The sequence below is a fragment of the Ochotona princeps genome, chromosome 4 (assembly GCF_030435755.1).
Source record: "Ochotona princeps isolate mOchPri1 chromosome 4, mOchPri1.hap1, whole genome shotgun sequence".
NCBI lineage: Eukaryota > Metazoa > Chordata > Mammalia > Lagomorpha > Ochotonidae > Ochotona > Ochotona princeps.
In genome coordinates, this window is record NC_080835.1 from 15,662,674 (window position 1) to 15,689,461 (window position 26,788).

Consider the following 26,788-nt stretch of genomic DNA (forward strand, 5'->3'; position numbering starts at 1 on the left):
AGAGACAACGAATAAATAAGGGGCTCTGCACAGCAGTGAGTGCCCCAAGAGGACAGGACAGGGCAGTGTGACTGGTGGGCCGCAGAGCAGATGGCTCCCCTGGGGAAGACACTGCAGCTGAGAGCTGAGAGGGTGGGGAGCAAGAAGTGGGCAGGGCGATGAGGGGTTGGGGCATGGCAGGGTGCTCAGGCCGGGCCTGTGCATGCCTGTCACCCGGGAGGGCTGAAGTGGCACCACATGCTGCATGTTAAGCAGGTCATGGTATGCAGACAGGCACGGGGTGGGGGGAGGGGGGGTGGGGGGAGGGAGCAGCACCACAGGACTTGCTGGGGGCAGAGGGAGAAGTGGGGGAGAGACCCTCAGGCTGGCCCGCAGCAGTGTGGATGAGGTTCCCTAGCCAGCACGGGAGGGGTTGGGGGCCAGGGGCAGCCTTGATGGGAGGAGGGCAAGAGCGGGGCCAGGACTCACCGGGGAGTGGGTGAGCAGGGGGAGGTGGGGACAGGGGAAGTGGGGGTTGGCAGGTTGGGCCTGGCTGAGGCCCCCAGCAGCTCGGGGTCCAGGATGTAGATCTCGTCCTGTGCAATCTCAGTCACATAGTTGAGGTGTTCCTGGAGGGGAGGAGGTCAGGGTCAAGGCCAAGGCTCTGGGGAGCCAACCCAGACACACCACCACCGTGTCTCCCTCCATCCCTCTCCCCAACACCTCCTTTCTGTTCCTGGCCCCTCAAGCCTGGTCCTGGGACAGCCAGCCTCTTCCAGTCACCAAGTCTTTCTCCAGGTGAGCTGGCCCTGGCCACTTTCTTCTTGCCCTATGGACAGTGCCACTGGGGTCAAGGAGGGAGGGCCTCCTGTGGGAGGTGATGGGGCTGCGTACACTCACCTGGGCACGGTCAATCCTGTAGAAGCGGCTGGCAGTGGTAGCTGCAGGAGAAAGGGTCAGGGGGATGAGGCCCTCCTTGCGATGGCCCAGGGCCTGTGTCGCCCCAGCCCCAGGCTTAGCCAGGAGCTAACGCTCCAGGGCAGACTCACCATCCAGGAAACACCATTTGGGGGACAGCTTCTGGCACATGGAGGACTGGGCTCCAGCACCCTCAGGCTCCTGATGGGAGAAGCCGAGCCTGGGGTGGCGTGGGGACAGGACTGGGGCCAGCAGGGACACCTGAAGAGGGGGTAGTTGGGCCATCCTATCCCACCAATCCTACCTGCTGGAGCCTCTCAATGTGGGCACGGCAGAGTTCCAGGTCGCTGTCTCCTGGGACCACCACGGTGCCCAGGGGCACAGCTGGAAGACAGAATGCCTGTCACTGGCCCTGCCCGGGACACCTGGCAGCCCTGCCCACTCCCAGCCCTGCTCCCTTGCCCCACCCCGTTCCTGGCCCCAGTGCCACTCACAGGCCTCCCTGAGCTGCTCCTTGTCGTAGTGCAGGGCCTCGTAGTCGTGCATACTAACCCTGCTCACCTGGATCTGCAGCTGCTCAGGCACGGGCTGCTGGCTGCGGGAGCAGGGAGAGGGGGCCTCAGCAAGGGGCCCGTCTTCTGCCAGATGCCAGGCCGGTTGTGGACTGACGGACGGGTGTTCAGAAGGGCACATCCCTCTCCCAGCCCTGGGCCATGAGGATGTGTGGGGACACTGAGGCCCGAGGGGCAGGCATGACACATACTCGCTGTGCAGGGGTGCGGTGCTCCGGCGCTTGGCCTTCTGCACCATAGTGGCCTGGTTGCGCAGAGCAATGCGGATGCGGGAGGCTGCCAGCCTGCAGGGCTCACCATCCACCTGCACTGGGATTGCCTTGGACGTGATGAGCAGCACTTCGCGGCACTGCGTCAGCCGCTCGCCGTGCCCGCCCACCTGCAGTGCGGCCTGCGACAAGGGAGGGAGGCTCCGGTCGGGGGGGGCCCAGAGGCTGAAGAGGACCCCCCACACACAGAACAGAGAAGAGGGGACCAGTCAGAGTGGGGGAAGATCAGACTCAGAGGCAATGAGGGTGACGATGCAGATACAGAGAGAGCGGGGACAGTGAGACTCAAGCCAGACAAGGGCCTGGCAGAGAAGGGATGTTGGCTGAGCCCCCTGGTCCTGGGGCCGTGCTCACAGGCACTCACCAGAGAGGTCATGGTGAATCCGATGACCTCGAGGTAGCCATCGTCGTGCCGCTGGGGCTCAAAGTCATGGTGCTCCCCGGGGTGGCCCCAAGGCATGGTGCCTGCACAGTACCTGGGGTGGGGACGGGACAGTGGTTTCTGCACCTACAGGACAGGGCCAGCAGGACACGCCTGGAGCCCGCCCTCCTCACCTGGGGATGTTCAGGAAAACGATGCACTGGGGCTTCAGCTCCTGAATCTTGGGGGTCAAGTCAGTCCCGTCGCACTGGAGGCACCAATGGAGTGTTGTTGGGGGACACGGGGGGCCTTGGGGAGCCTTTCCCCACTCCCCTACTGGACCCGCCCACTCACCACCACCCGGATGTGCTTGGCCAGGTCCTTGGAGCCGCCAGCCAGGAAGTCAGAGAAGGCCGTCTGTAGGGTCAGGGAGGCTTAGCGGTGGGGATGGGCCCCTTCCCTCAGAACCCCCAGGCGGGGCACCCAGGAGCTGAGGGGATAGTGGCAGGCACAACTCACCCCGGCGTAGAACATCTTGTTCCGGAAGCGGCTGTTGAACTTCTCGGGGTTGGCCTCTGCATAGAGACAAGATAATAGGGTGGGGTGGGGAGTGTTAGCTATGGGGAGCCCGTGTGCTGCTGGCCTTGACCTTCTGGGGAACCCTCCTGCCCGCTCCCCCACTGAGCCTCCCAGGCAGGAGATGGCCAACCTCGAGATTCGTGGAACTCCAGGGTGACGTGGGCATCGAAGCCCAGGCTGAAGTAGTTGTTGAAGACGTCCAAGGGAAGCTAGGAAGAGACCGGGCACCGACATGAGGGCTGTGTCCCAACATGCAGGCTGTGCCTCACACCTGTCCCCTCCTCACAGCCTGCCCAGCAGCCCCCACGCTTGCTCTGCCCAGACAGCAGTTTTCAGAGGCCTGTCTCACAGGTCTCCACTGAGGATCCTGAGTGCCTGGCTGGTCCCAGCACTGCTTCCCAACACACTGAAGGTGGTGGCTGCTCTGTTTACTGCTTAAAATAGTGCCTGCCAGTGGCTGAATGGAAACCCATCTGGGTGCCAGTGCTGTGGCATAGCCGGTAAACATGCTGCCTGCATTACTGGCATCCCATACGGACAGACTCAAGTCCCAGCTGTTCCACCTCCGATCCACTTCCCAGCTAATGCACCTGGGAAAGCAGCGGAAGACGGCCTGAGTGCTTGGGTTCCTGCCACTCACATGGGAGACCAGGAAGAACCTCTGAGCTCCTGGTTTTGGCCTGGCCCAGCCCCAGCTGGGGAGCGTACTAGCAGGTGGAAAGGGTCTGCCTCTTCTTTCTTTGAAATAAACCCATCTTAGAGCCCATGGCCCTGACTCCCAAGGTTAGGGGAAATGGCGACATCTGTAGTCAGAGAGCACCCAGAGTCCCAGGACCCCACGGGGTCATCCAGCGGACCCACCCGGTCGGTGGCGCCATCATCCTCGGGCCCGGCCTCAGGGTTGGGCTCCGCACGCAGGTCCCAGCGGTCCAGCTGTACCACGTTCCCCTCCTCCACATGTGACAGGATCTTAGAGACGGGCTCATCTGTATAGCCCTGCCAGGGGAGAAGCAGGCAGTGAGCCCACCTTGCTGGCAGCGAGCCCAGCCACACACAGATCCTCACAAGGGTGCTCACCCCGCCCCAGTTGAGGGTGCGTGCCAGGTCATTGCCGGTCCCCAGCGGCAAGATGGCAACAGGAGGTGGCGGCTTTAGGCGGAGCTGGTCTAAGGTGGAAAGAATCCAGCCGACCTGGAGGCACAGACAGGGTCAGGCCCAGGGGGCCCCAGGCTGGGGCTACAGCTCCCCCTGCAGCACCCCAAGACCCCAGGAGCAGAACTCACTGTGCCGTCACCCCCGCAAGCAAGGATTCGCAGGTTATGCACTTTGCGGTACATCTCCAGCCTGGAGTGGGAAGTGACGGGAATGGGGTCGATACTGGAGCCACACATGGCCTGGGACCCAGCTGTGCGCCCCCTCCCACCCCTGTGCCCCATGAGCACTTACGCCTCCCTGGGCCCTCCCTGGCTCAGGTCGAACACTTGCCGGGGGTTGAGATACCAGAGGAAGGACTGCATGATCTTGGCGCCCTGCAAGTGTCGGACGGGGGTGGGACTGGAGCCAGGGAGAGGTGTGCGGCCATGGCAACAGGTGAGCAAGCTGAGGGGTACTCACCTGGTTGCCCCCACTCTTGGGGTTCACAAACACCAGCAGGGGCTTCATGAGGGGCGACGGGGTGGGCCGGATAATGAAGGGTCTCCAGCGGCCCTCCTTGGGAGACAGACGACCCATGAGGCGCCTTTCCATCCCCTCCTGGGCAGGCCAAGGGTGGTTCTCCGGCCCCCTTGGCACACCCTCGGGTGCATCCCGCTCAGCCCTCAGCACGCACCTGGCGGCACACAGGCCCCTCAAGCCCACAGGGACCCGCCCGTGGCTGAGCTGGCATCACCCAGCCCTCCCCCTGCAGCCTCGGGGCTGGCGCTGTGGCTGACCTCGGGCCCCTTTTTGCTGGACTTCCTCTTGAAAGACGCACGCTTCTTCTTCTTGCTTGCCTTGAGGGTGTTCTGTGAGGGAAGTGGAAGGGGGGCAGTGGTGACAAGGTGGATGACTGGCAAGACCCCAGCACATTAGGGGCGGCCACAGCCACAGGCACAACTCACCTGGGGCCTCCGGGCGCGGAGGATCCAGGTGGGCGGGATGACCACGGCCGCATGCACCCCCAGCGAGCATGGTTCCTCTATCTGCTGCAGCATGAAGCACGACACCTTGCTGTGGTACTGAAGGACAGAGGGAGGGCGGAGGCTGAGCAGGGAACGAGGGGCGGGGCATCGGGTGGGTGGGTGGGCGGGTGCCGGGGGCCTGGATGGGGCGCACACTCACGGCCTGTTTGCACCAGGAGCAGCTGATGGCCACAATCTCCTTGCTGTGGAAGGTGAACTTCTGCTGGAAGCCCTGGGGGGGTCGGGTGGGGGGACAAGGTGGCTGGGCATGGGGGGTTGCCTAGGGCAACAGGGCCAGGATCCCCCTCAGTTGCCAACTTCTTTTCAGTTGGGGAAACTAAGCACTTTTCAAAACAAAAACAAAAAAAAGAAAAAAATGGACACTTCCATAGCCGCCAGGATAAGCCCTGAGACCGAGGCTGCTTGGCCAGGGTTATGCCCTTCTAGGGGTACTGGCAAAGCCTGGGGTGCAGCTGTGTTTTGCTGAGGCCCTGCAGGGCAGCCACAGCCCACTCCCACTGCCTCCTCCCTGACCCCTGCCAAGGGCTGACCGTGTACCAGGCAAGCTGATGCTAAGGGGCCAGACAAGAAGCAGAGCTGCAGGGGTCGCACTGTGGTGTGGCGGGTTAAGCCTGTGACATCGGCATCCTAGATGGGCGCCAGTTCAAGTAGAAAACCTACATGCTGGTGGCCCTGCACCCACATAGGAGACCTGAACAGAGTTCTAGGCTCAGTCCTGTTGAGGCCATTGGAAGAGTGAACCAGTGAATGGAAGGCACCTCTCCCTCTACAACTCTTTTTTTTTTTTTAAGATTTATTTTTTTTTTTATTACAAAGTCAGATATACAGAAAGGAGGAGAGACAGAGAAGATCTCCCGTCTGATGATTCACTCCCCAAGTGAGCACAATGGCCGGTGCTGCGCCAATCTGAAGCCGGGAACCAGGAACCTCTTCCGGGTCTCCCACACGGGGGTGCAGGGTCCCAAAGCCTTGGGCTGTCCTCGACCACTTTCCCAGGCCACAAGCAGGGAGCTGGATGGGAAGTGGAGCTGCTGGGATTAGAACTGGCGCCCATATGGGATCCCAGCGCATTCAAGGCGAGGACTTAAGCTGCTAGGCCATGCTGCCGGGCCCTCCCTCTACAACTCTTAAAAAAAAAAAAATCAATCTTTGAGGAAAAAAAAAGTAGCAAAAGCAGGGAAGTGAAAGATCCCACCATGGATAGTGCCCTGGGGGACGCGGCACGGGGTGTGTCTTGGGGGCTCCGGCCCAGCTGGGCACACCTTCCCACCTTGCTCAGCCTGGAGCTGTGTGCTCTGGAGCCATGGTCAGCAGCAGAGCACCCAGGCAGATGCTGGCGTGGCTGCTGGGGGAAGAGGAGGGCCCTCACCTTGCCACAGTGCCGGCACTTGCCGTCCTGGCGCCGCCTGTGCACCCAGTGGTGCCGCACGAAGGTTGGCTGGGCAGAGAAGAATCACTGGAGTGAGTGGGCAGCTATGGCCCAGCCCCTCCACCCACCAGCAGGGAGGGCTGGGGCTCTGGACAGCTCTCTGTGGTCCCGCACACTGGGTGAGGAGGGGAGGCCGAGCTACAGGGGACCCGGAAAGCAGCAGGTGGGACCACCAGGCAGGCCTGGCGCCCTGCCAGCCTGGCTTCACGTTGGGGGACCTCGCTCCCTGGGGTCCCCTGCAGCACCGCAGGGATGGGCCTACCTCGCGCACATTCCTGGAGCCCGACTCCCGGAAGGATGGCTTACAGCGGAAGTTTATCTGTGAGACAGTGACCGCCAGGTTAGACCCTGGGGACCAGAAGTCTGGCCACCACTGTCAGGATGGGCACCCAGAGCCATCCTCCCGTAAGGAGTGTCCCAAGTCTCCCCAGGGAGGCGTCACAGCACCAGATGGCACGCAGCCATGGTAGCCTTCCCTTCCTCTCCCAGAACTGGGGAGGATGCAATCTTCTGTCTGCCTTGGGTACCAACTTGGGTGAACAGAGGCAGTCGGTACAGGCCTGCATACCCTCTTGCTGGCCAGGCCCAGGACTGCTCCCTTCCGCCTTAGACACAGGTTCCATGATGCCTAGGACTGTGTTTCTGTCTTAGCTCCCCACCCCTAGTGCTGCCCCGAAGCTGGTCACTTCACAGCTTGGAGCTGGGGGAGCCTCTGCACTGGCCTTGTTCACAACATGCCCAGCACTAAGCTTTCTGCAAGTGGGGAGCCCTGAACTCCTGTGCAAACACCCCTGCCCCGCCCCATCCCTGAAGCTTTCCTGCCGAAGCATGGCATGCAGACACACGCCAGCTGCATACTCGCCGCCGATAGTGGCACCCAGGTGGGTGAGATCACCACAGAGGCGGTGTGTGGGCAGAGTAAGGTTATAGAGTGACACAGGACCAGCCCAGCCACAGCAAACTCATCTCAAAGCCTGCCTTGGATGTGATAAAACAACAGAGGCCCGTGTTTAATAATTTAGCCCTCTGCCTGGCTTGTTCTGGGTGGTGGGGAACCAGCCTGGTGGGGTGGGCTGGGAAAGGTAGGAGCTAAGTGCCAGCATCCGGAGGCTGGCGCTGTCCTGGCCTCTGCTGCACCATGCTGGCTGGGTCACTCCCAGCAGGCGATGCTAGCGTACAGGGCTCCTGCGTGTGCTCTGCTCCCCAAGGGACAGTGGGAAGGGCTAGGCAGCCACACACCTTCTCCAGCTGTTCGATGCAGGGGGTGTGTACCACGATCTTGCAGGCTGCACACTTTCTCCGTGACACTGACTTCTGCTGTGGGACAGAAAGGGAGGGCCCGGGTAGCTCCCTGAAGGAACAGCTTCCGTGGGCAGGCAGAGACACCCTCTGCACTGCCATGCTCCCCTTTGTGTTGGGTGGGCACCCAAGTCTGGGGCCGGGCATCCCCTGGCTGTCAGCAGGGAGCTGCTTCCCACCTCCCCAGGAAGGGCTGTGGCTACTGATGGCAGGCAGGGGCCACAGCCCTTGCTCTGCCACCAGGGGGCAGCAGGCTGCACAGTAGGCACTCACCAGCATTTTGGCTACACAGTACTGCTCCCCAACATAGCAGAAGTCCCCTGACACGTTGGTCTCGAACCAGATGTGTTCCCCATATGTTGCTGATTCCTGGAGCACGGGACAGAAGGCTGAGTGCCTGCAGGCAGCTCGGTCCCACCCTGTCAAACAGCCCTCTCCTGAGACACCCTGCTGCCCCTACTCAGACTGGATCACACACATACACAGGATGGCCCAGGGGCTCCTCTCCCAGCCGCTCCTTCTTGCACTTCTGCCCTCTACCCTCAGCTGCCCCATGGCCAGGGCACAGCACCTCCCCTCCCACCCCTTGCCCACTACTCACGCTCCAGTCCACGGTGCTTCGGATCTGCCGCTCAGACTCGCCACACAGGGCGCCAGGGGCTGAAGGAGGGGGTGCCAGGTGCGGAAGGCCTGACTTGGTGATGGCTTTCCTGCAGGAAAGGGGACAGCTGAGGCGGGGGGGCAGCGGAGTCTTCATGGACTCTCCTTCCTCCCCCACCACCTGGGTCCCTGCCCTCATGGGGGCTGGACCCGGAGACCCTCTGCACGAGGATCACTGGCTCAGGCTCTGTGCCCCATGCCAGCCCCTGGGGAGCTGTGCCACTCACTCCGCTGGCCGCAGCTGTACCTACACAAGCAGGGAGCTCCAGGCCTGGGGTCCGGCTGCCTTGCGCCGTAGGGCTACCTGGCGCCTGCGGGACAGTGGCCGCACACGGGTGGGCAGTGCGGGGCCTGCTGAGGCACCAGAGGCTCTTCGGCCGCCAGGGCCCGGGTGCTGGCCTGTGAGCCGCTGCTGGCTGAGGCGCCGATAGTAGCCGTGCAGGCCCCACAGGGCACAGTCATACACCACGTCGGCGGGGAGCAGGTGGGAGGAGGCCCGGCGCAGGCAGCGGGGCAGGTGTAGCCGCGGGCATGCGCCCCAATGCCGTGGATGCCCCGCTGCTTTGGGGTTTGGCTGGGTGGCACTCGATGCCCCCACTGTGACGTCTTCCTTCTCAACCCCCTCTTCCTCCTCTTCCTGCATGCCTAAAAGCCCAGCAAACAGCAGGGGTGACCGCAGCAGCTGGGCCCCCACACTGGCAGCCTGTGGGCTGGGGACCTCCTTGATGACGAAGCGGGGGTTGCAGGCTGGGGGTGCGGTGCTGGAGCGCCTGCGGCGGCTGCCACTAACTCCTCTGACCCCAACGCCGCAGCCCAGGAGGCAGCCCCGGAGCTGAGCACTGGAGCGGCGCCTCTGGGCCAGTGAGGAGGACGCCTGCCCGGCTGAGGAGCGGCGCCTGGCCTTGCCCGTAGGCAGCCCCACACTGCTGGGCCGCCGGGGCCCCTCTCCAGCACCTTGAGCCTTCCGCCGGAAATGTCTCCTAAAGAAGTTCTCCATGAGCAGGGGTGGCTGGGCGGGCGGCTGTGGGGTACAGAGACCAGCAGTGTCAAGAGAGGGAGGGGGTAGCTTGCTGGCTCCCAGCCTGCACCCCAGAGCAGAGCAGCAGAGTGAGAGATTAGGGCTGCCGTGACTGTGGCCTCCATGGCCACAGCATCTGGGGCCGCAAGGAAGCTCCCTGGCAAGCCTGGCCACCCAGAGCCTCTGCCCAGGCACCAGTGTACAGACACACTTCTCCCCCACCCCTTGCCAGATTATGACGGAAAAAAGATGTAAAACACCTAAGGGTGGGGCCTGGCGCGGTAGCCTAGCGGCTAAAGTCCTTGCCTTGCACGTGTCAGGATCCCATATGCATGCTGGATCTAATCCCGGCGGCTCCAATTCCCATCCATATCCCCCCTGCTTGTGGTCTGGGAAAGCAGTTGAGGATTGTCCAAAGCCTTGGGAACCTGTACCCATGTGGGAGACCTGGAAGAGCCTCCTGGCTCCTGGCTTTGGATCAGCTAGCTCAGCTGCGGCTGTTTTGGCCACTTGGAGGGTGAATCATCAGACAGAAGATCTTCCTCTCTGCCTCTCCTCTCTATATATCTGCCTTTCCAATAAAAAATAAATAATGTTAAAAAAAAAAAAAAAGACCTAAGAGTGGGTCTAGAGCGATGGCTCAGTGGCTAAATTCTAGCCTTGCACATGCCGGGATCCCATATGGGCGCCGGTTCTAATCCCGGTGGCCCCACTTCCCATCCAGCTCCCTGCCTGTGGCCTGGGAAAGCAGTCGAGGACGGCCCAAAGCCTTAGAACCCTGCACCCTCGTGGGAGACCCAAAGAAGCTCCTGGCTTCAGATCGGCTCAGTCAGTTCTGGCTGTTACGATCACTTGGGGAATGAACAAATGGACAGAAAAATCTCTCTTTGTATCTACTTCTCTCTGTAAATCTGCCTTACAACAAAAATAAACCTTAAAAATAAGTAAATAAATAAAAGACTTGAGAGCGCAAGCATCCTGAGGGCCCAGGACAGGCCTGCAGTTCCAGATGGGCGGTACCCTGCTTTGCCCTGGAAAATGTGGGCGCAGACCAAGTTAGGACAAGGCAACGATGCTCTCTGCACAGGATCCTCATCCTGCTACACCTGATGTTCTCAGCACCTGGCATGGCTGGGGGTGGGGCAGCTAAAGGCCCTCGGGAAGGAGGGCAGGCTTCCAAGAGCTGGAATCTGCTCCTGGCCCCCAGGAGCCACTCCAGCCTTTGCTCAGAGGATGCCCAGGGCTCTGGAGGCGCATGAGCACCTGGAGGCTTGGCAGGAGGCATGCCCGGCTCTGCGCACACATGCAGGTGCCACTGCTATGTGGCCTTTCCTATGTGGACAGCCCACATAGGAGGCACTTCCGGCTCCACACCCCAGCCTCATGCTGACTCCAAGCTGCCTGCAGTCCCCCCGTCCCCTGGTTGCAACTCTGCTCTGCTCCCTCGGTCAGCTCACTCCTCCCTCCCTGCCTCCTCCATAGCTGCTATGATCAGGCCTGTGGCACCTGTGCCTCTCCTCCCAAGCAAGCAGGAATATGGCTCATGGTTCTGGGGTCCCTCATATCCTCCATCAATTGTCCTTAACGTCCCTGAGCCTGGGTGTGGGGGGGTAGGAGTGGAGCTGGCAGGAGAAACAGCTGTATGACCGACGGGGTTAGTGGAAGTCTGGTGTGGGGACACAAAGCGGGTATGCAGGAGAGCTCAACCAGAGACGATGGGCCCAGATCTAGCACCTTCTCCCCATCCCCACCCTACTCCTAGACCTGCTACTTGGGATGGCAGCTGTAGGTCAGGTATGGGTTGGGGGTATGGAACAGCGCTCCCAGGACCAAAGCAAGTGCAGCTGCAGAAGCAGGGCTCAGGGTTCCTCAGCCCTGCAGTTCCGTCCAGGCAGAATCCCCAGGTGCTGCTGATACCCGGGAGAAGGGCTGGCCAGAGCTCAGATTCCACACAGTGCCCCCTCGTGTGCCAGTCTAGCTGCTCAGAAGGGCAGTCCAGTGGTGGGCGCACCCGGCTTCCATTCAGGGGGGCCCCTTGGGCCAGGCTTCCTGCTGCAACCTCTGCACACGGCAGTGGCGCCTCATCAGCCTCCAGCACTCCAGGAACAGGTGATGTGCCATGCTGGGAGAACCCAGGACCAGGGAGGAGCCCGCCCAGCCTACCCCTCCTCCTGAGACAGAGCATAGCAATCTTCCATCCCAGCCTGTGCAGCTGGCATGGGGTTAGAAGGGCAGGGAAGGGGACTGGACAATCCCACTGACTAAATACCCACTGCGTGAGCAGCCTAGCATTCTCCGCCACCACCCAAGGAAGGAGACGTTACAGAGATGTGGGAACTTAGGCACAATGAGGCATCACACCATGCCTGTTGGCTCCAGGACCTGAAGCCAGGCTGGCCTGCCTCAGGTCTGCTCTGTGTCCCAGTGAGGAGCCTGGGGCTCACTGCCCGCCACCTGCCGCTTGCCACTGCTGAGGCCTGGGCGGGCCTCCGCACGGTATCAGCACTCCCTGCCTGTCTGGTCAGGCCACTCGGCGACAGCTGCCCAGCCTGGAGTTTAGTCACCCGGACACATATCGCCTGATGCTGGTGTCACCCAGAAAACAAAAGGCCACAGTCTGTGGGGGGGAGGTGCTGTGGCGAGGGCTGGTCCTGCAGGGTGACAGGAAGCCAAGACCATGCTCCCATGGCACCTGCTGGTCCCACACACTGATGCGGGGGGGTGCAAGTCCAATATCTACCCAGGAGGGCCCTCAGCTGCCAGATGGGACACCCCAACAAACAGACAGGCTGGGTGGCTACAGGCCTCAGTTTCCCTGTCCGTCCAAGCAGCCTGACAGGAAGTGTCTGTCCCACAAAGCACCCCCACCTCCAGGTCCCATGCTTCCTGTGTCTCTGGTCTCCATAGAAACCGCTACCCTCTACTCTCCGGCCAGCAGTCGCCTGACTGCTACTTCCTATTCTCCCTCCCCCTCCTGCTGCTCCAAGGGAGGCTTCTCCCAAGCCCTGCCAGGGCCTGCAACCCCCAACACACCACCTGGGAGTTGTCCAGGTCCCGCGAGGAGACTCCATGGGTTCTGATACAGATAGCGCAGCAAAACAGCTGCCCCTGGCCCCCTAACTATGAGGGGGGCCTGCCACTCAAGTTGACAGGGTGGGTGAGGACTTCTAGCTGGCAGGGTCTCTGAGAGGACTTGGTGACTATGACAGAGATGGGCCAGGTACAGGCCTGGGCAGAGGCACCTGCCAGCAGGGGCGAGCCAGACTGAAGGCGGCCCTGGTCACCAACTGGCAGGGCTCCCAGCTACCCTGACCCAGACCACTTACACCTCATGCCAGCTGCAAATGCAAGAGTCCAGGCGCCCAAGTCCTACATGTGCTACGCCTACCCTGGCCAGACCAGCCAGCCTTAGTGGCATTCTCGTCTGAAAAGCAGGGCGGGGGGGCTGCCCATGGCTGGGAGACCCCAGGACAGCTGACGCATATTCAGGGGCCGGATGTTGCTGTCTCTGCCCAAAAAGATAACAGGAGCAGCAGGAGGGCCACCAGCCACCTGGGCCAAACAGAGCCAAGCCAGGCAGCCTGGGCCACCTGGGGTCTACTCTGTGCCTGGCACCCCAGGGCTGCCTCCACCCCCAGGGCAGCTCACCCTGAACGCAGAGCGCTCACTCCTCCCAGGGACTGAGGCAGTCCCCACCGGGCCCAGCCTCCCCAGGGGACTGAGAGCCAGAGGTCACCTCTGGTTCCTCAACTCCCACAGCCCAGGGATGGAGGGGGAGGGGAAGGGAATGGAGAAAGGGTCCTAAGATTGGCCAGGCCTCTGCTCACTAAGAGGACACGGACAAGACAGAACAAAACAATGCCTGCGGGGCAGCAGGTGGGCCTGACCACAACCTACGGGCAGGAGCTTGAGAGGACCCCCAGGCAGACCCAGGAGGGAGGGGGTGGAGGACAGGGAGAGCTGGAGAAGCCCCTTTTGACCTGATCCGGAGGGCAGGGCACCAGGAAGGAGGTGGACCGGCAGGTGGGGTCTCTGCGGGCCGACGGGGTCTCTGCGGGCCGACGGGCTCCCGTTCCAGGCTCCCGTTTCAGCCTGCTGGCCTTGGAGGAGCAACTCCTAGTTTGGAGAGCGAGCAGCACTGGCTGCTCCCCTGCCCCCTCCCCCTCACCGCCCTCCTCTCCCCAGCCCCCCCCAGCCTGACAGCCGTTATGAAAATAGCTCCACTGTAACCGACTGCACTTCCTCTCCCAGCGGCAGCTCCCGGCCCTGCAGCAGGCAGGCAGGCAGGCGGACATAAGGGTGGGTGGGTAGGCAGCTGGGCAGAAGGTCCAGGGTCCACAGATCCTGGAATGTGCCACAGCCGAAGGACTGGGGAGGGAAAGCTAAGCTGGTGGGCCGCCTCTCATGGCCTGTGACTGACCACTGGGTCTCTAGGTTCTGCAGCAGCAAAGCCCGCTGGCTCCAGGGAAGAGAACACAGACCAATACCTGTGGAATGCTAGCTTCCCAACTCAGCTCCTTCCAGCAGTATGATCAGACAGGAGGCTGGTCCGTGGCTGGTCTGTGGGAGCCTGGGCTGGATCCTATCTTGGAAGCAGCCCATCTGGGTGGGCTCCAGAGTCTGGGAATTTGGGCCCTGCAGAGGGGTGGGGGTGGGTTTGCAGGTCTACCCTGGATCATGCCAAACTGTAGGATGCCCCAGAGAGGCTGGCTGGCTGTGTAGTCCACATCCTGCCTGGAATGCCACTCCCCACACACCCCGGCTCATGGCCCTGCAGTGGTAGCCAGCACATTGCCCTAGAACAGCAAAGCTCTTCCCACTATTAAATAGTATGGACGATTCCAAAGGATTTCTTTTTGGGGTAAGGGTGGCCCTATCAGAAATTAAAACTGTGAAGTGTTGAAAGTTATCTATTCACTTGTTTATAGACAATTAAAACTGTGATGTCTTAGCATAAATAAAAGTGATAGAAAACAAATCATGTCTTGTAACAGAAAACAAAGAAACAAGGCCAATGTAAATGCTGTGTTAGGTTTTTGCCAACGGCGTTACCATCCAGCTTCAGAGGAGGTGCTGGTCCTTGGGCGACATGTCCCTGATTCAAGGCCATCAGTCTGCAGCCCGAGGCAGGCAGATGTAGATGGGAAAGCTAGGCACGGCAAACGGCTTCCCTAGGGGTTCTCGGCTACCTTCTCGGCTCCCACACCGTTGACCAGCAACGGTTTCTTAAAAGTTTACTTGGAAGGTGGAACCTGAAACTGTTATCAGTGAACTTCTCACTGGTCTACCCAGCATTTTGAAATGTTAGCCCTTAGCACCAGGCACTGAGAAGTGCTGGTTTACTGAGTCAGGCAGTACTTGCAAGCGCTTGACACGCTGACGCTATGGCTGTGACAGCTGAGCTCCTTGGGGAGGCCGCCCTGGAAGGCGGATCCAGGGCTTCCAGAGTTGGCAACAAAAACTGATACTATTTTGGAAGTGGCACGCTCCTTCATTCAGTTTTGAGAACATGTGTGCCAGGTGCCCAGGTCTGACTGGCTCTGCTGGGAGCTCCAGGAAGCACTGGGTTCCTTAAGATGAAGAGGCCAGCACAGATTCACATGTGGTAGCAGTGCCTTCTGGAGCTTTCAAATTTCTCTGCATCCATACTAGAGATGGCACCCACTCGAGGGTCTAGATTCCTAGAAGTACACGTCTTCACCGCACCTCCCGCCCGACCGGGAAAGCACGTGGGGCTACCGCCCTGACACATGTCCCTGTGGCAGTAACCACCTTTGCTTTGGCATCCTGGGTTTAACAGAGTGCCCAGAGTGGCGGCGGTGCCCGGATCACTGCTGGGTCCCTGCACCTGGCACACCATCTGCCAAGAACACTGTCCTCCCTCCCCACCTGGTGCCAAAAATCCCGCCTGCTCACAGCTGCTCGGGCCCACAGGACGTCCCTTCTGCTGACAACTGTGCATCACCCAGGGGGCCACTCGGCTATCGGACCCCTGGGAGACCTGATTCCTTCAGCTCCATGGGACTCGTTCCCCCAGACCACAGACTCTCAGGGTAGGGCAGGGACCGGGGGCTGCACACACAAGGGGAGTGCGCCTCGGCATGGCCAGCGAGAGGCCTGGCAAGCAAAGCAGTGTTTACCACCAGTCCACCTAGGAGGAAGGAAGAGGGAATTCCACGGCAGGAGGGCCAGAGCCTCAAGGGGAGAGAAGGAAGGAGTTCTTCCACCTTGAACACCACAACCGAGGCGGGACTGCAAGGCGCAGGCCACTTCTCCTTGCTGGGCACCAGCAGAAAGCAACAACCAGTGTTTCGGGGAATCGGCCAGCCCCTCTCCTCCAGAAGACCCCAAGCGTAAGAGCTGGGGCCTGGCATGATGGCTTCATGGCTAAATCCTCGCCTTGCACACGCGGGGATCCCATATGGGCACCAGTACATGTCCTGGCAGCTCCACTTCCCACCCAGCTCCCTGCCTGTGGCCTGGGAAGGCAGTTGAGGACAACCCAAAGCCTTCAGATCCTGCACCTGTTTGGGAGTCCTGAAGGTAGCTCCTGGCTTTGGATTAACTCAGCTCCAGCCATTGTGGCCACTTTCTAGGAGTGAGTCAGTGATGGAAGATCTTTCTGTCTCTCCTCTCTGTAAATCTACCTTTTCAGTAAAAATAAATGAATCTTAAAAGAAAAAAGAGTAAGAGCTGGAGGTCACTGCCACCTTTTAAGTTCTCCAAGCTTTCCTTAGGAAACCTGGAATGCTGGGTCTGGGGTCAATCCAGACTCTCAGTGGGGGGCAGGAGTGAATGGAGCTGGGGAGCCCAGGCCCTGCCTTCTCAGGTCTGCCCCCAGCCAGGCTTGGGGTGTTACTTGTGGGCTGCACCAGCCTCCAGCTGCTCTCAGGACTCCTCTCCCAGAACCCACAGGCAGTTACTGGCTCCCCACCATTCAGCTGAGCAAAATACAAAGACCCGGGAAGGAGGGTGGCAAGTGGGGAGGAAAGGGGGTTGCACAGGCAACAGTGAGGTGTAGTGGGTAAGGCCACCTGCGGGTTTTGCTGCTCCACATCCCTTCCAGCTCCCTGCTTGTGGCCTGGGAAAGCAGTTGAGGACGGCCCAAAGCCTCGGGACCCTGCACCCACGTGGGAGACCTCAAAGAAGCTTTTGGCTCCTAGTTTCAAATCAGCTCAGCTCTGGCCATTGTGGCCACTTGGGGTGTGAACCAGAGGATGGATCTTTCTCTGTCTCCTTCTCTCTGTGAATCTGCCTTTCTAACAACAACAAGTAAATAAACTAAAAAAAAAAAAAAAGGAGGGGGCGGCCGGCCCAGGGCTGGCAGTGATAGGCTCCTGGCCTCCTCTCATACCTGTATCAATCTTCGCAGACAAGCATGGTGGGCATCAGTCCCCATTCCCTGTCTCTACATGTTGCAGGGAAGGAGCCCAAGGCACAGAGAGGTTTGGGAAGTCACCGGAGCCCACCCTTCCTGCCCCTTGCGCAGCCAGGGGACCCTGCAGTCTGCTCTCCTGCGGCATGAACGCTGCCTCCTCATCCATTCCCCTGGAGGAGATGGCTCAGCTCCTTCATCCCCACTCCCAGGGGACTCAGTGCTCCCATGCTTAGCCTCCCCCAGGCCCCTTATTCTGGGACAGAAGCCCTAGTTAACAAGTCTATGTCCCCTGTCATACTGAGTCTTGGGGACCTGGAACGCCCATCAGGGCACCTCTAGGGCCTACGAGTGGTAGTGTGCCTTGAGGAGTGGACATAGAGAAGGGTAATGGTCCAGGCCCAGCCTGGTGGAGGTGGAGTGCTGTGGGCAGCTGATGGCAGCTCTGCCTCCCAGAGGTAAGCCGACTCCCTCCCCCGCCCCCACACACGCCATGCCGCTAGGGTCCCTTGGTCACAGCTCCACAGCTGGCCCCACTCTTCTCTGGTGACAGTGCCTGCTCTCTGCCTTCTCCTGTGTCAGCCAGGCCTCCCAGTCCCCATCTGCTTGGCGTAGCTTTCCCTCCCAACCCCTCATTCAAAATTTAACTCCCTCCTCCAAACCATCTGACACGCTGTACCCTCCCCAGCTTCTAAACCCTCCTGACCAGGATCCCTGAGCAACCCCCTCCACAGCCCCCTCGGGGGCCTCCCACAGGGGTCTCCTTACTTTCCAAGCAAGACCTGAGCTCCGAACCTGCAAGGGGGGTAGTCCCAGGGGCCTGAGGTCTTGCTCCTGCACCTGGACACAAAGGCTCTGAAGACCCTGAGAAGACCTGACCTCAAGCTAAGCTTCTGCATTCCTTGCCTGCTCATCGCGGCTTGTGCCCACCTTGCCCAAAGAGGCCCAAGCTGTGCTCATGTTGACTGGCCCCTCAGTTTCCAGACATTCACAGATAGGAAATAGTTCCAGAGGTACAGCAATGGGGATGACTACTGCTGGGGACACAGCTGGGCGACATGTCCCCTGGCTGAGACACACACCTGTGAGCGCACACTCGTGGGCAGGGAGCGGAAGCAGGAGTGGGCACCATGGAAGGCCCAGAAATCAGCCTGCCACGAGGTCTCCCAGCAGGCCTCTGGAGTGGCAAGCCACTGTCACACAAAGGAAGGGCTAGAAGGCACATCACCAGGGCATGTGTGGAGAGTGGACTTTTAAAAGCTTAGCTTCTGTTGATGCCAAGACATTTGTGAAAGCCACCGACCGGTTTTTCCTAAGAGGTACAGGCTTCGGGATGCCTGGCCTTTCACGCTCCGCCCTGCCGACGCCCTGGTCAAGATGCACACCCCAGAGCTCAGACTTCAGGACGGCTCCTTCTCCAAACCAGCACTGACACCCAGGTAAGCTCACACACCACACACACAACACATGGCACCGGGGGGAATCCACTACAACAGGTAAGAGAACAGCAACAACAACAACAAAAATCAGGACTGCGGTTTCCCTCCTGGGAGAGGAAGATGTGGGCGCCTCTGGCCGACCCGAAGCAAGCGCCACGCGAGACCTGACCAAGCTGAACGGTGGCAGTGTAATATTGCTTGGCGTGCCTACTACCCAACGGCTGGTGCTAGTAAAGGACCCTGAAATGCATTTGGGAAGAAGACCCCCTTCCCACTCCCATTAGAGGCAGTGCAGCTGCCTGGGATCGCCCAGAGTCTGTCAGGTTGATCTCAGCAGCATGGCCCTGACCCCGCCCCCTCCCAGGGCAGGGGCCAGCAGGTCTCCCCCCACCCCTGCAAGGGATGCCTTCCAGAGGTGGGTGGGCAGGCGGCAGGTGGTGCCAGGGGTGTCCGTGTGGGCAGGGGAGCAGGAACCAGCTTGCCCCCTTTCACAACCACCCCCGCCTCTCTGTAAAATGTCAGCAGGCTGGGGAAGGAGGGGAGTGGAGAGACAGCAAGCTGTTAACCCGCAAGAAGCTGGGGCGTGGGCGGCACAGGCCCAGGCTCCCAGACAGCGATTCTAGCGGGTGCTGGGATGGGGCTCAGCCCTGGCAGGGGAGCAGCCTCCACGTGGGAGCTCTGAGCTGCAGGCCTGCTAGGAGCAAGTAGGGAACTCCATGGGCTCCTGGGGAGGCTTCAGGGGTTCTTCAGGCCTTGTGCCCGCCTCCCCTCCACTGCTCTCCCCGAACCTGTTAAGATGGAAGGCCACAGACCTGCCCCTCAGCACCAGATGCAGCCACATGGCAACACACTCATGGCCTCAGTCTCCCCACCTAGTCCAGCCAGCAACCTCCTTCCCCCCAAACTGGGGGCCTGGAAGCAGGGTAGACCACCTCAGGGGCCTCCTGCACCCCATGGAGCACTCAAAGCTCTGCTCAGGCCCTGCCCACCCAGGAATGAAGACAGCAGAGCTGACAAGCAGGGCAGCCTGGGGCTGGGCTCCAGTGCACCAAGTGAGCCCTGGCCCCGCTGGGCGCTGGCTTCCTCTGCAATGAGATTGGAAGATCAATTACAAAGATGCGGCCATCCCAGGAAATGGATGGACCCAACTGGTGCCTGCTAATGGCCAGAGGAAGCCAAGCAACAGCCTCCCTTGGCCGGACAGGCTGCCCCTCCCCTGGGCTCTGGTTTCCCTCCCTGGGCCTCAGGGCCCTGGGTCTTACTCAAACCACTCTTGCACCCTAACCCCAGATCCCTGGCGTCTCCACCAAGGCGGTGGCAAAGAAGAAAACTGATGGAATGTCACCTGCTTCTTGCTCCGGCCTTCCCAACTGTTTAAATGCCACAGGTCACCACATGGTGGACGAAGGCGGGGCTGACAACTCACGATGTCAAGGGCCCCCCTCACAATGGGAAATACAAAGGAGGCAGCTGAAGGGACCAGAGGTGTGCTGTCTAGCACCCACAGTTGCTCCAGGAACAAGGGGAGTCAGCAAGGAGCTGGGTGTGGGTGCACACCTCCCTGGCTCGGGCACCATGCTAACCCAGGGGAGCACCCAGGTGGCAGCTCTTCGGGCACATGCAGAGGGCAGGGTTCAGGGCACCATATGAGGGGAGGATCTGAGAGCTGGGAGCACAGCACGGAAATGCCAGAGCAGCCCTGGCCAGCTGGGAGACCTCGCAGAGTCAAGGCCATCTGACTGGCCTCTGCAGTCCTCAGGGACTGGAACGGAGGGGCGGAGGTTGTGGAAGCACAAGCCCAGCCTGCCTGCACATTGGCTCTTGCAGCAGGAGTGTCAGGTAACTCTCTGGCAGGAGGGCCCACCCACAGCAGGTGCAAGTGGACAAGTAGGGAGGAGAATCTTCCCGCCTACTTTCCTCTCGCCATAGCAGCTGGAGCCCCCTGGTGTCTTAGCAGGGTTACTACACAACAGGCGGCCTGCTCAGCTGGAGTCCTGAGCCCGAAACCTCCTCTAGCCTTTGTGGCAGTAGAAGGGACCCACACCGGCTTCTTCTAGGGACTGGCCCAGTCTGTGCCAAAGGGCTGGCTGACTGCCAACCCATCTCCTCCTTGGCTCAGGGGAATGATGAAGAATCCAAGGAGGGCCGCTGCAAAGCTCAGCAGGGCAGGTGGGCTCCGCTTCTGTTTCCTCACTTTCTCTGCCCAGGAGTCTCTCACTCCTTCCTTTGACCTTGCCAGTGAGGACACTCTCTTTTGCTCTACTGTGTCGCCTGTGAATGCTGGGTGGCTTCACACCCTGGGACCTGACCTTTGTAGGGTATGGCGCAGAAAGAAAATGACAAGAATTGCTCATCACGCCCTTGACCCCTAAGCTGAAGGACTGGTGTGTGCTGTAGTGGAGGGAGATTGCAAGACTTATCCTGGGTGCCCAACCCTGGCTAGCCTGGGCAAGGAACACACACGAGCTAGGGGAACACAGCTCAGCCACCGAGGCTCCCTAGGCTTCCCCAAAGCAGCTGGCACCTAAGGACTCTAGCATCTGTCTCCCAGAGGCTTCCAGACACTCAGGTGCAACGGACAGACAGGGGTTCCCGCCTTTGAGCTTATTATAAAACCAGTCCAAACAGGGGCTGCCTCTGTTCGGGCTGCCCAGCAGGCACCCCAGGCCGGCTCTGACTCCAGCACGGGGCTCCACTGAGGCCTTGTGGCGTGGCCTTCTAAAGGGGCCCCATTGTCTCAGACTCGTTCCACAGGCGTGTCACCTGCCCTCTGGGAGCTTCTGATTTTGAGATCGCCTGATGAAGGGCAGGGGCCAGACAGGCAGACGGCTCCGGCTCCTACTGTCTAGCTTCAGGGGGTTCCGGGTCATTTCTGATGCCCATGGGGTACAAAACCAGCTAAGCCACCAGCTGTGTGGTAACCTGTCCAGACCAGGCTGCTGGGAGGAGGCGAGGGTAGCCATCCCCGTTCCAGTGGGTTCAGGAGGAGGAGGAGGAAGAGGACCAGAGGAAGTCAGCTTTCTTCCCGAAGGTCTGCAGGACAATCCGACTTCCCCAGGCTTCCAGCAGGCCCTTCCCTCCACTCGAGAGGGGGCCGATGGGACGACAGTTCCCAGCAAGGAGCAGGGAAGTGGAATGTGGCTGGGGTGTGATGAGGCGGGGGGGGGGGGGGGGGACCACCCATCAGCGGGGGGGATCGAGGCTCAGCTCTGCGTCTTTAAAACGGAGCTGCAAACTGCAGTCCCGACTCGCGAGGTGGACACCAGATCTGGGGGCAGAGATGGGCTCTGAGGAAGACACCAGAGAAAACGACCATACCTGAACAAAACCAGGGATGGCAACACAGCCCCTGTACCAGCACAGCCCCCCGCCAAAGCCACAGCCGACTTCTGGGGGGGGCTCTCCCAGGCAGCCACAGCCCGGAGGCGGGTTTCCCAGCACAGCTTTGGGCCCCAGCCCCCAAAGACTGAGGTGTGGGCTTGTGGAGGAGGAAGAGGGAAATGGGTGTCACCGGAGAAGCCAAGAGGTGGCGAAGGACTGAGCAGAGAGCCCGGGCCGAGACCGAGGGCTGAGTGAGGATCAAGGGAAGTGGCGTGATGGAGAGCAGAGCCCAGAGCAGCTGCGCTTCTGCCTGCCCCCGCACCTCCCTCAAGTCAGGGTGGAGGCCGGCCCTGGGGGTGGAGGTGAGGGTGTGGAGTCTTCACCACAAAGGGGCAACAAACTCTCAACACACTGATTTCTGGATTCCCCAACTTCCACCCTGCCAGGCCCCGGCACAGGGCTCGGTAGCAGGGAACGGACGCCCAGGGGGTGCTGCCGCTGAGTCGGCTCTCATCAGACATCCAGTCAGTTCTCTGGCCATGCCCAGAGTGATGTAACACGGCGCCTCACCAACCTGGCCGCACTGCAGAATCACCTGGGAAGCTCCACCAAAGGCCTGGGCCTGGCCGCCAGCCCAGATGAGTCAGACCCACACGGGGCGATCGCCACGGTGACGCTGGGCTTGGGCCTTGATGTGGAGGTAGGGCATTGGATTTTGGAAGAAGACCAGCCCAAGTTCAAATCCTAACCCTGCCTCCTCCTTGCTGTGGGACCCAGGCCCATGATCCCTCTCTCTGTAAATGCAGACCCACGCCACACCTTTCCTGGTTTGTGCTGGAGAACTACAAATGCACCTGCTGCTTTTCCTCCCCAACGGGGCCTGACACTCATCCTTACAGGGCCAAGGCTGTGCCCTTCAAAGGGGCACAGCCACAGGTTGGAGGAGCCCTGTGGGCAGCAACAGGAAGCCCCTGGCGGGCCCCTCCCTCCCCCTCAGCGCTTGTGAACAGCGCAGGCTACATCCTGCAGAGCGGGTGTCAACGGTTCCATCTTGCAGGGCTCACGGTGACAAACACAAGTGCTGGCAGCTTCACTCTCTGCCTTGTTTTCTGTGACACGGAAGCCCACGGAGCTCCATCTGCCAAGGGGAGGAAACAGCTCGCTCCAAGGGTTGGGCGACACATGGGGCAGCTGGCTGGGCTCAAGGCAGCACTAGACACAGGTCAGCACTGTCCCAAGTACAGCAGCCCACACACAACAAGAGAAATCTGCCCCCGGGGGGGGGGCACGGTGGAGGTAGGGGTGTGGTGCAGCAAAGCCCCCAGGAGGGAAGAGAGCAAAGTTCAGGGATAGCCAAGCCTCAGGAAGCCAGAGCAGCTTCAGAAAAAAGAAAGTGGGGCCCTGGGTGGCCTCCAAGTGGTCAGAGTCCAGTCTGAGGTGGCTCTGGGGTCCCTAGCTGATTGGCTGCCAGCTTCCTAACCACTAGAAGAGGGCAGGGGTCAGTGTGGCAAGAGCCTGGGGGCCAGGTAGGGTCCTCACGTGGCTGCACCTGTTCTCATCTTACACGAGGGCAGGTGGGTAGGCACCTGGTAGCCAAGCCCAGCATACATGCCCACACCCCAGCGACCCACACCCTTTCCCTCCCAACCCCCTGGGCCTCACCGAAGCCCCTGGTCAAACTGTATCACAAGAGACAGGGAGGAGGGGGCTGGGACAGCCAGCACAGACTACAGCCCCCTGGCCCCTTGCTGTCCCCCTCAGGAATCAGCCAGGACTGTAAGATGGGTGAGGGAGGAAGGGATGCTAACTGCCTAACATTTGCCATGGCTGGGGTCGGAAGTGGCCAGCATCGCTACCCCAAGGAGACACCTAACGCTGGGCGCATAAGCGGTCGGTGGCAACGGAGCGGACAGCCACATAGGGTGTCCCACGGGGCTGCGTCCCGCAAGAGACCATACGGTGACGGGAGGCAGCTGGGTCCCCTGGAAAGGCTACAGGGCACCGTGCCCACACCTCACCGCTGCCAGGAGGAGCAGAGAAGTCCTGTTCCAGCAGTAGGAGCGTGCCCCATCCTGGGGGCCGCAAGTGTCCAAGGCTTGCGGTGGGGGGCTGCTTGCTCGCTAACAGGCTGGGCGAGCTCGGTGCCCGGTGCCCAGAAGACGACCCCCACACCCCACATACACGCACGCCGTGCCAGCGCCCAGCCACAGCCCGCATCGTCCGAGTCCGTGCCCGGTTTCCCCCCTCCGCTCACCTGTGCCCGAAGAGCCGCAGACCTGGGAAGCGCCGCTTGCTCAGGCGCCGCGGCGCCTTGTCCGGCTCGGGCCCCGCGTCGTGCTCGGAGCCGCTGGACGAGGCGGAGGCCGACTCGGAGTCGCTGCTCCGGGCCTCGGGGCTGCCGTCCCGCGGCTCCATCCGGCCCTAGCCCCGGCCGGCGGCGGGCCCGCGGGAGACGCCCATGCCGGGCCCGCGGCAGGCGGCCGGGGCTCAGCACGCCGGCTCGGCGCCGCCAGCCGCGGCCATGGCGCGCGCTCGCTCCGCCCGCGCCGCGCCGCGCGTCCCCGCGCCCCACGCCCAGGTGCCCGGGAAGCGGCCGCCGCCACCGCCGCTCCAGGAAGTGCCGCCGGCCCCGGCCGCAGGACCCCGCATAGCTGGCCGGGCCGCTGCCTGCCCGCCGCCGAGCACGCCCCCTCGGCCGCAAGGCGGCCCCGGCCCCGCGGCGCCCTCTGGCGGCGCCGGCTTGCGCTGCAACCCGCCCGGGCGGGCGGAGGGGGCGGGACTCGGAGGGATGTGGGCGGGGACAGCGGAGGCCCCGCCCTACCAGCCACGGGGATGGTCGGGCTGCATCCCACGGAATCCGCCACCTGCCACGCGGGCGCTGCACGCGCTCCGGCCCGGCTTCCTGCTCTCCCTCGCCCCTCCCAGCAACCTTCAAGCTCCCAAGGGCACCCCCGCGAAGACAGCTGGTACCACCTCTCCTCCCACACGAGGCCACACGAACACATTTGGCTCCTGCACAAGCTGTCCCCACTTAGCCACTTAATGGATCTCCGCCCTTACCCCCTTGGCCGTCGCGGTCCAGGTCCACACCCACGGCAACAGAAGTCACACAACACACCTCTTGCACCTGCGGCAAACACCCTCCCCTGGCACACAGGTTTAGCTGTGCTGGCTCATTCCTCCCAGCAGGTCATGGTCACTTAGGGACCCCTAAGTGTGTGACAAAGACCTTCCACGTTTCTCACACACCAGGAACTCCTGCCACAGCCGTTCCCCAAGGTTTCCAACCCTTTAAGCCCTTTCACCGATTCCCTAGGCACGTCCAATATCCCCAGCACAATATTTAGAGGTTCCATGTCCCTAGGGTGGAGCTGCAGGTTCCATGTTCCTTACTTCACTGCCTCCCTCCCATTTACCCACATATACACTCCAGAACTCTGGCTGCAGGACCTTGTCCCTCACACACACACACATACACACACACTCCCAGACCTATCCAGGCTACAGTGGTTGTCCTCCCCTTCCCCCCAAACCATTCCTCTATGAAAGAAGGGCAACAGGACCCAGAGAGCCCTCCCATATGCTGGGGCAGGGGCAAGTCCTTCCCCTTCCCAGAGCCCAATGCCCATGCCTGCTGCCAACGCCTGCAGCTTGCTGGGCTCCTTGCAAAGCCACTTCCTGCATCACCCTCTCCCCTGGGGTTCCACCTGCCCATTTCCAGCCTTCACCAGCCACAAAGAGGCAAGGCTGGGAGCTGAGAAATAAGCCAACAGCACTCAGAGGCCAGGGAAACCGTCCCGTCATGGTTTCCCGGCAGCCTGGAGAAGGTAGGTGCAGGAAGGTGGGGCCCCAGCCCACCAGCTGCAGCCAGAGGAAGACAGAGACATCTTCAAGTGGACTTGCCACTGGCTTTGGGTGCTAGAAGCTCTTTTGGGGAAGTTTCCCAAGAGTGAGAGAAACCAGGAAGGCCAGAAATTGTGCTGACTTTATGCGAGCGAGACCTCACCGTTGCGACAGAACCCTGCAGTGTCTGGAATCACCTGCTATGGGGGCACTTTTCCCCACATCCTCAGACCCTAACGGGTTGGCTTCCCCCACCCAGAGGCTCCAGACAGCTCAGGCCTCCTCCACTCCACCCTCTAGCTCTCCCTCCGACAACGGACAGCTGGCACAGAGTTCCCTGCTCCCGACCCAGGGCCCTCTTTTTTCTTCCTCCTCTCCTCCCCACACCGTTGCCTCTGGAGAACTACTGGGTCTCGGATGAGCAACCCACACTTCTACCACCCCTTCAGTGCAGACAGAAGGTCCAAAGAGGGTGCCAGGTCCCCGTGCCCACTCCAGGGTCACGCCTTGTACCTACTGTGTGTGCAGAGCCTCAGCTGGGATCTGTGGCACGTCCCAGGAGCGGTAGCGCCACATCTGCCTCAGTGTCCCCGGCAGCTCCCCTTCTCCTGTCCCCAGCGCCTAGGCGGGGCCCAGAGCTGCGGCCGCATCGCAGCCTGGCCCCGGGAACTGTGGCCGGCCCCCAGTACGTTCATCCTGCCCCCGGCGACTGTCTTCCTCTTTGAGCACTTCCTGACGCTGGTGGGGGGCGGGGGGCCGAGCTGGAGGCCAGCTGGCTGCCCCAGCAGAGAAGGACCATGGCTGGCTGGGGCTCCTAGGCGCTTTCTGCTGGCTGCCTGGGATGGGAGCCGCACAGGAGGGGAAGGAGCGGGTGAGGAAAGCCCAGCCCGGCAGGCAGGAGCCGGCCCTGAGAGCCAGGCCTGCCTGGGCTGGGATCTGCACTGCCTCTCCTCTTCACCTCATCTTTTGGTCCTGCTAGGGTCTTCCGTTTCGCACCCATCATCTGGTTCACTTCCTTCCCCCCAGCTCCCTCTGTGCTCATCATACCACCCAGACCCAGCACACAGGGACAGGTGCAAGGATGTTGATAACAAGAATAATCTGGGTGGGACCTAGAGACACAGGCTCATGACTCCCACCGGGGCCACTTCTCAACTGTGTGACCCAGGTTGCCCACCTGGCCAACTCCCCTGAAGTCATTTTGAGGAACACCTGTGCGTCACAGAGCTTTTCCTATTTTCTGTTTTGTCTTCCATAAAACAGAGGAATGGGCTGGCGCGGTGGCCTAGCAGCTAAAGTCCTCACTTTGAACGTGCCAGGATCCCATATGGGCGCTGGTTCTAATCCCGGCAGCCCCACTTCCCATCCAGCTCCATGCTTGGGGCCTGGGAAAGCAGTCGAGGACGGCCCAAAGCCTCGGGACCCTGCACCCACGTGGGAGACCTGGAGGAGGTTCCTGACTCCTGGCTTCGGATCAGCACAGCACCACTGGCCGTTGTGGTTACTTGGGGAGTGAATCATCGGACGGAAGATATTTCTCTGTCTC

General features: G+C 61.2%; 1 protein-coding gene across 8 annotated transcripts in view; it reads right to left on the bottom strand.

The window, feature by feature from the left end:
* DGKZ (diacylglycerol kinase zeta) overlaps positions 1 to 26,788 on the bottom strand; it is a 37,303-nt gene that overhangs the window by 2,161 nt on the left and 8,354 nt on the right. Inside the window, exons 1-26 of one of the 8 annotated variants that reach the window (XM_058663102.1) lie at positions 13,245 to 13,304; positions 8,498 to 9,267; positions 8,188 to 8,296; positions 7,860 to 7,955; positions 7,527 to 7,604; positions 6,550 to 6,606; positions 6,228 to 6,296; positions 4,998 to 5,069; positions 4,778 to 4,894; positions 4,610 to 4,681; positions 4,293 to 4,388; positions 4,125 to 4,207; positions 3,962 to 4,022; positions 3,756 to 3,869; positions 3,540 to 3,674; positions 2,809 to 2,887; positions 2,619 to 2,674; positions 2,454 to 2,516; positions 2,294 to 2,367; positions 2,103 to 2,214; positions 1,661 to 1,860; positions 1,392 to 1,492; positions 1,202 to 1,281; positions 1,029 to 1,098; positions 880 to 920; positions 469 to 608 (exon numbers count right to left, since the gene is read on the bottom strand). In XM_058663102.1, coding sequence (XP_058519085.1) covers positions 469 to 608; positions 880 to 920; positions 1,029 to 1,098; positions 1,202 to 1,281; positions 1,392 to 1,492; positions 1,661 to 1,860; positions 2,103 to 2,214; positions 2,294 to 2,367; positions 2,454 to 2,516; positions 2,619 to 2,674; positions 2,809 to 2,887; positions 3,540 to 3,674; positions 3,756 to 3,869; positions 3,962 to 4,022; positions 4,125 to 4,207; positions 4,293 to 4,388; positions 4,610 to 4,681; positions 4,778 to 4,894; positions 4,998 to 5,069; positions 6,228 to 6,296; positions 6,550 to 6,606; positions 7,527 to 7,604; positions 7,860 to 7,955; positions 8,188 to 8,296; positions 8,498 to 9,243 — 2,921 coding nt within the window. In that variant the 5' untranslated portion in view covers positions 9,244 to 9,267; positions 13,245 to 13,304. Of the gene's footprint in view, positions 1 to 468; positions 609 to 879; positions 921 to 1,028; positions 1,099 to 1,201; positions 1,282 to 1,391; positions 1,493 to 1,660; positions 1,861 to 2,102; positions 2,215 to 2,293; positions 2,368 to 2,453; positions 2,517 to 2,618; positions 2,675 to 2,808; positions 2,888 to 3,539; positions 3,675 to 3,755; positions 3,870 to 3,961; positions 4,023 to 4,124; positions 4,208 to 4,292; positions 4,389 to 4,609; positions 4,682 to 4,777; positions 4,895 to 4,997; positions 5,070 to 6,227; positions 6,297 to 6,549; positions 6,607 to 7,526; positions 7,605 to 7,859; positions 7,956 to 8,187; positions 8,297 to 8,497; positions 9,726 to 13,244; positions 13,305 to 23,653; positions 24,023 to 25,759; positions 25,912 to 26,788 lie in introns of those variants that run through there. The other 7 variants (XM_058663104.1, XM_004585369.2, XM_004585368.2 and 4 more) reach the window with 7 other exon arrangements.